Source organism: Adiantum capillus-veneris, chromosome 18, assembly GCF_014529385.1.
Source record: "Adiantum capillus-veneris isolate H3 chromosome 18, ASM1452938v2, whole genome shotgun sequence".
In the NCBI taxonomy this organism is placed as follows: domain Eukaryota; kingdom Viridiplantae; phylum Streptophyta; class Polypodiopsida; order Polypodiales; family Pteridaceae; genus Adiantum; species Adiantum capillus-veneris.
In genome coordinates, this window is record NC_140948.1 from 140936981 (window position 1) to 140943464 (window position 6484).

At 42.1% G+C, this 6484-nt stretch overlaps 2 protein-coding genes across 5 annotated transcripts; both read right to left on the reverse strand.

Moving 5' to 3' along the window:
* Positions 1 to 920: 920 nt before the first annotated feature.
* Positions 921 to 1884, reverse strand: LOC147436533 (uncharacterized). 2 transcript variants are annotated; one of them, XM_086489408.1, is made up of 3 exons: positions 1596 to 1884; positions 1430 to 1529; positions 921 to 1253 (listed from the first exon to the last, which is right to left on the reverse strand). In XM_086489408.1, the coding sequence occupies exons 1-2, from the start codon at positions 1741 to 1743 to the stop codon at positions 1474 to 1476; spliced, it is 204 nt and encodes a 67-aa protein (XP_086345534.1). In that variant the 5' UTR covers positions 1744 to 1884; the 3' UTR covers positions 921 to 1253; positions 1430 to 1473. The 2 variants fall into 2 exon arrangements, with proteins under 2 accessions (XP_086345534.1, XP_086345532.1); XM_086489406.1 differs by having other exon boundaries at positions 921 to 1529.
* Positions 1885 to 2022: 138 nt separating this feature from the next.
* Positions 2023 to 5875, reverse strand: LOC147436534 (protein PHR1-LIKE 3-like). Of its 3 annotated transcripts, none has more exons than XM_086489405.1 (7): positions 5690 to 5875; positions 4772 to 4991; positions 4498 to 4574; positions 4344 to 4404; positions 3872 to 3920; positions 3707 to 3776; positions 2023 to 2758 (listed from the first exon to the last, which is right to left on the reverse strand). In XM_086489405.1, exons 2-7 carry the CDS (start codon positions 4989 to 4991, stop codon positions 2240 to 2242), a joined length of 996 nt encoding a protein of 331 aa, XP_086345531.1. In that variant the 5' UTR covers positions 5690 to 5875; the 3' UTR covers positions 2023 to 2239. The 3 variants fall into 3 exon arrangements, with proteins under 3 accessions (XP_086345531.1, XP_086345529.1, XP_086345530.1); XM_086489403.1 differs by having other exon boundaries at positions 3872 to 3923; positions 5690 to 5874; XM_086489404.1 differs by lacking the exon at positions 5690 to 5875 and adding an exon at positions 5483 to 5635 and having other exon boundaries at positions 3872 to 3923.
* Positions 5876 to 6484: the final 609 nt, after the last annotated feature.

A 6484-nucleotide genomic window follows, 5' to 3' on the forward strand; every position in this document is an offset into this window, starting at 1 on the left:
ACGAGTCAACAAACCTACTACTCGACACAGAAGCACGGGAACTACTGAGGACGAAGACCACTGGAATCATCACCTACGCAATTGAGATGCTTCACTACGGTTATTAGATTAGCTTGATAAGTTGGCCCTCCTCGACAAGAATACCACAAGCCAAGAACTTTCAAACATGGTTAAAGAGTTTGGTAATGGTTTCAAAGGCAACGAGAGGGACATTTGAAACGTCGAGAAGTTCACATGGCATTTCAATAGAGTACTTCTTAATGCTCGATTCAGAGAATCCACCGATCCTCTTCCGAAAACTTGAACCACCAGTTGGTGAGCTTTTGTGCAAAGATATGAGAATAACACAAAATGATTAAAAACTAACTACGCACACAACAATGCAATGAAAAGTAGATGCCGGCAAGGAGCAACAACAAAACCATGCAACAAGTTCGAAAAAGGAAATATACCGTTTCGTCATCGTTCCCCCTCCCAAGAGGCAACAAAATACAAAAAGAGCTCCATAGTCTACTCCATCAAATGCAAAAATAGACATGACAATTGATTTTGAAACCCAAAAAGAGCGTACATCACTGATTCTCCAAAACAGATGAGAGATAATGTGTCATCATTTCCATCGTTCTCACAAAACTTTGAACTCCAAATACTGTATAGAACAAACGATAGGACTGCTGCTATTGCACTAGAAACACAAGAGATACTTTCTCATGATGCAACCTCTACTAAAGGATACAAAAATTTAAAAGGACCTCCCTCTAAGTGCACCAAATAATGTTACTTAAACCACCATGAAAAGATATAACACGCTCTTTCTGTTGTAGGACAATATCTATCGCATCTCACGCTAATACGTACCAAACTATTTTTTACCAGACATGTTCTTGCTCTCTAAGGATATTCTTCCATTTCATTTTATAGTTGGTATCAAGAACATCATTCATCATTCGCATTTAACGGTTTAACAATTATATGTTGTCACACGAAGAATTCTAACTGCACGTGTACCTCTACAACATTTAGGAGATTTACATCAACATCCATGGAAATGGATGATCCATTCCACCATGCAACTTACCTGCTACAATACCATTCACCAACACGTCTCCAAGTTACAATACTCAAGTACATCTACTTATGGATGGAGCAACATGCCTCGCGACTCGACGAGCGATTGTCATTACACCTTTTGAATCCCTTACTACACCACATGGAACGAAGCCAGTGCAGAGATACATATAAAGGTCGATCATCTGCATCAATGTCCCTCGAAAGGGCACCTTCTATTATTTGTATGCATATCCTAAGGGAGATCGAATTCCTCTTTCACAAAGTACATCCTCAAGAATTCATCAACTTCACAACATATATAAAAAGGCATTGTAACTATGAAGAGCTCAAACTTGAAACAAACGTGAACTTCGCTTACAAGTAACAAAAGCTTGCATTCTGTGCACTTCCCCATGCCTATTTTCACTTCCAAAAGGCATTCAATCTCTTATTCCATGTGACCCGGTCCTCGATGTCACCTGTATACAAGTCGCTTCACTCACCTAAAAAGAAAACGACTTGAACTATATATGAGATAAACGTACCTTCTATTCCTCCTTGTTGAATTTCACTGCCTTGTCTTCCATCCACATCCCTTCCATTTCTGCTCAACATTGTCGAAAGTCTCCTCCAACTCTTGAAAGAACGACTTCCTCTCACCTTGGCCTTCTTCGCGCAGTTCACTGTGTTCATAAAATGCTCTGCCTTCTCCGAACGTTGGCAATCAAGGCATACTAGTTTCTATGGCATGACCATTGGCATGGTAGGAGAGAGAGCGAGAGAGAGCGAGAGAGAGAGAGAACGCTATGCTTAGATGTGCCCTCTTCAATTGTGCCAACTATGTTTGCAAGTTCATGAACATCACCATCTTAAAACCAAAAAGAAAAAAGTTGTTCGTGTCCTCACAAAACAGGTGTAATGCCCAACATGATCGCAGTGAATTATGCAGAAGCGTGACGTGACCAAAAGAGATCGAGAATGAGATATTCTTATTATACTAAAATTTTCAGGCCCATGTAAGCTATTATTCATCTCTATATCACAAGTTTCACATATTTGTTACACTAGGCCTATTGCCCTAATGGAAAGACCAGTGATAATGGAGGCATCCTCAGATGGGGAGTGCCTAAATGGTCCAGCTGAAGATGTAAGAATGAATGTGGTACACTTCCAACTGTACAAAGAGAGGTTACCACATTGCATAGTGAACATTGTCAAATGCTTTTGCTGGTAGTTGCTCCCAACTGAGCTCATTCTTGGAGCTTGCATAGGGAGAGTGCCTCGCTTCGTCATCCACCAATTCGCTTCCATGAGTGATGGTAACATCATTGAAAAACAATCCATCAGGTAGAGAGCACGCATCTGTAAGCGGACATTCAAGCTGATTCTCTGATGTTGTCCGGGTGTCAACCCATGTGGTGTCCTGGGAGAAAGAGAAGCTAGGACTCAAATGATCCAGAACTGTATGCAACACAGCCACTTTCTCATCAAGCCTGCCACTTGTATGCGAAGGCGGTAGGGCAGAAAGCATGGGTAGCCGAGCACTCATGCAATGTGCATGAGTTTCTGGGGTCAGATGTACAAGCTCATCTGGTGTGGGGTCCATCGACCCAAAAGACTCTGAAGCCAGAAGCTCCCTCGCTTTCTCCAAAACCAGCTGCAGGTATCGTCCTTGGGCATCCATGCGCATTTGTAGGCGTCTCTGAACCTGCAGGTAGTCCAAGAAACACTTTGAGAGTATTGAAAACATGCACTCCACATATTCTTGCATCAAAATGGTACTATCTCTTGGTAGAGAGGTGCCAATATGTACACTTAGTAAAACACTTGAGGAAAACTCTCTTACCAGTTTGTAACATGACCATACTGTGTCTACTAGTTTTTTCCCATGACCAAATCGTCACCCACCAGTTTTACCCATTTACATGCGTGAATCCAGAATTTTCCTGGATTCACTTCCAAAGAGAAGGGTAAGTTTTGGGTTCAAGGGAGTCATCCACAAGGCCATGTAACTACTAACTCTGTAATGCAATCCGTCTGAAAGCATACATATGAACGAAGTACTCAAAGATTACCGGCATTTCCAGACAAAGCATATAGTACGTCTGTAGAGCCAGATGTAGGGTTCTTGATTCTTCTGGACTTGCTTTAACTTTAGTCGCCCTTAGTCGCCCCATCTCAACTTTTTTGCACTTGAAGATGGCACCTTCTCAACTACCTTTGGAGTTTGAAGTTTGAACCCCCTTGGCAGCTCACAAATATCAAAGCTCCTTTCACAGTTGCTCATATATTGTTGCAATGTGATGCTTTCTTTATACGCTCATGAATAAATTTTAAGTAAAACTTGCATTGCATTTGCCACAGAAACAGACACTGCAGTACTAACACCATCCATCTGTGCTGACATCCAACAAATCCTTACTGAGAGGGGTGTGCATATAGGACACCCACCGAGAAAAAATGAACTTTATATTTACCATAACACTGTTCTATCACATCAAGTTCTCTAGGCTTCCTTGGTTTTAGCACAAAGTCACTTGAAGATGCTTGCTTTGATGGATTTAGGCTGTCTGATGACGATTCATACAAAAGCAACCAAAAACCTACTTCTCACAAACAGCTAGAGCCTAGCATTCAATTTCAAAAAATGAGACACCTCTAGCTGTTCATGAAGCTGTTTCTGCACCTCCATCTGCTGCCGACAAGCATCTGCAATTTCTAGAGACCTGTGCAATATAATAATTACCACACATAAATCATAATGCATCCAAAACCCCACAAGACAAGGGGTAAAAACATAATCTGAAGTATGGTTTCTTACTCCTTTTGGTTTCTTGAAGCTACTGTTTGATCTGCTGCCATTTGTTCATCTGCTGGATAAAGCAAAAGATGGGTCATGCAATCTTCCCCCAAAACTGAAAACATTCTTTGTATTCCATGGACAGTGCTCCATTTGACATGATAAGGCAAAGCGGCACGCGAAAAGGAGTACATGACGAGTGTCTGCCGACATCATTTGACGAAATAAAGAGTGCTATAGATAGGGTCACTACAATAAGGTACTTGGCTCAAGATGCTAAGGACCTTGAGACAAAAACTTTCAAGATTCAAGCAACTCTTTAAGTCACTCACTGTTTAATATCATGCATCTAATCATTACATGGTGAGAAATGCTTGTTGGGAGTGTTAAAAACTCCTCAAAGCGTGAAGGTAATACATAATTCAAGAGAGGGATACACCGACCATCTGAAAACTTGTATGCACTTTAACATGAAAGGGATGATATGACTTACGATCTTGGCATTCAATAGCATTGCTTCCATCTCGCTGAGGTTGTTTCCCAAGCCTGTATTTCTGAAAACAGCAAAAATTCAGGCACGTCCACATTAGGAAATAGAACCTCTGGATGAGAAATGACCAATTAAATTCAAGGAAGTCTGCACATGCCTGTAGATGACTTTTGAGATGGTATAGAGTAAGACCCTTCACATTCATGACCTTCATCAACGACTTTGGTGTAGCTTCTGCCAAAAATTTCTTGCTGTTAGGAAAATACAGCAGCTATTATATCAGCACAAGGCATTATATTCATTATCCACTCACTATGCGTGCAACTAAATGCATATAAATGGCATATCTCAAACTTTGGTCTTGCATACCAGCCCTTACTGTAGTGAAACTAAGCGTAAGCACAAAGAAAATGTTGTTCAAGTAAGCTTACTGTCAGCACCCCCAAGCTGCGATACAGCATCAACGAAACGATCATGGAGCTCTGGCGTCCAACGAAGACGAGGCTTTGGATCTGTGGATGCCACAATACTGAGATCCCCAGGAAGATTAGTTCCTGATAACGAAAGCTGGTTGTGTTGTTGCTGTGAATTGGTGCATGTGCCTTCTGACGGTATTGTCATGCTCGAGTTCCCATATGCTGGCCGGAACATCTTTGTATAAAAAACATAAACGCTTTATTCACATGTTTACCCGAGGATACATAATGCAAAGACACCATTAACATAGCCAGAACTGCATATACTCAGTGTCATGGATAAACACCACCAAAGTGTCTGCATAGGACGCAACTAAGGGTGTAGTGCATGCCGTAACTTTTAATAGACAGATAAAGGCTATTAATAGGCATGGTCAACAGACGATAATCTCAAAACACCGGTCTCATTGTCCAGTACAAAGTCAATAATGTAGCAGGAGTAGAGGTACAAGACATGTTACAAACAGACACATGGCCATGGGTTTCAGACTTGCCAGCATGCGTGTGTGCGTGTGTGTGTGTGTGTGTGTGTGTGTGTGAGAGAGAGAGAGAGAGAGAGAGAGATCAGGGATTTCCAGTGCTACATCGCATCAAAAATGATTCATGAGATGAGACCGAGTACAACAGAGAACCAGACTCGAAACTAAAAGAAATGCTCATCTTTACATGGCATGAAGTTGTGCGACGTGATCGCAAGCCATAGCCCTTCTGAGCTTGTGTGAAAAAACAGCAGAGACGAGAGTGCAAGTGGTGTACGTGCCTGCGTCTGTCTGTGTGTGTGTGTGTGTGTGTGTGTGTGTTGGGTTTTTTTTTTTTTGGTTTGGGGGGGGGGGGGGGGGGGGGGGGTTGGGGGTAAGAGAGAGGAAAGCATACCTTGTCAGGAGGGCGCTCCAGAGGGTGAACTTGGTGAAGGGGTTGCGTGAGAGGCCATATATTTCTACTTCTCTGTACCTGAGGGCCTTGTCGCTCAACGAGGAAGCACCGGGAATGGACTGATGGCGATGGTGAGCACTATACTCTCTCTTCTTCTCTTTCGAGTCTTGCGTCTTGTTTCCCCCCTCGTTCCTTATCGAGCTACAGTAGCCAAGTAGTAGGAGTCGTAGTAGTACCTACTACTACTATAAGGCTACTACTCCGCTTTCTTGGTTTCTGAAAAGACCCAAAGAGTCAAAATACTTGATGTCTCCTTTTCTCAATAATTATTTGTCTTGGAGCGACAATGTACAATGGTCATAATTTCTATTATCACAAAAAAAAAAAACACACACACACACACTCTGCACACGACCCTGGCATACCCTCAGCTTTAAGTACCACAAGGTTCCCAACTATGGGATCAAGGGCTGTGCACAATCAAGAGGCGCTCTCAAAACTCAATTGTTGATGGGTAAACCAGGTCGGGTTCTCGAGATTTTGAGTTAGTTTTTATGTCGAGATTTATTGTTTTAATTTTAAGTTTATGAAAAAAAACATTTATTTCAAGAAAGAGCATGTGAGCGTGATGGTTAAGGCTCCTGATTCTCAAGCTAGTGGTGAGGGTTCAAATCTCGATTGGGGAAGCGAGGGCATCCCAAGATTAAGTCTCCAGATTCGAGATCTCGAGACTAGTTTTGAAAAATCTAAACTCAAGATCTCGAGTTTAGTTTCAACAGGTCGATAGTCCAGATC

What these genes read in the sequence shown, in the direction of transcription:
- LOC147436533 (XM_086489408.1), bottom strand. Translation starts at nt 1,743, where the DNA reads ATGAACACAGTGAACTGCGCGAAGAAGGCCAAGGTGAGAGGAAGTCGT. An exon ending in TCAACAAGGAGGAATAGAAG is followed by an intron (nt 1,530 to 1,595) that starts GTACGTTTATCT and finishes ACTTGTATACAG; the next exon opens with GTGACATCGAGGACCGGGTC.
- LOC147436534 (XM_086489403.1), bottom strand. Translation starts at nt 4,991, where the DNA reads ATGTTCCGGCCAGCATATGGGAACTCGAGCATGACAATACCGTCAGAA. An exon ending in GCTTCAAGAAACCAAAAGGA is followed by an intron (nt 3,777 to 3,871) that starts GTAAGAAACCAT and finishes TATATTGCACAG; the next exon opens with GTCTCTAGAAATTGCAGATG. An exon ending in AGCTTCATGAACAGCTAGAG is followed by an intron (nt 2,759 to 3,706) that starts GTGTCTCATTTT and finishes GACTACCTGCAG; the next exon opens with GTTCAGAGACGCCTACAAAT.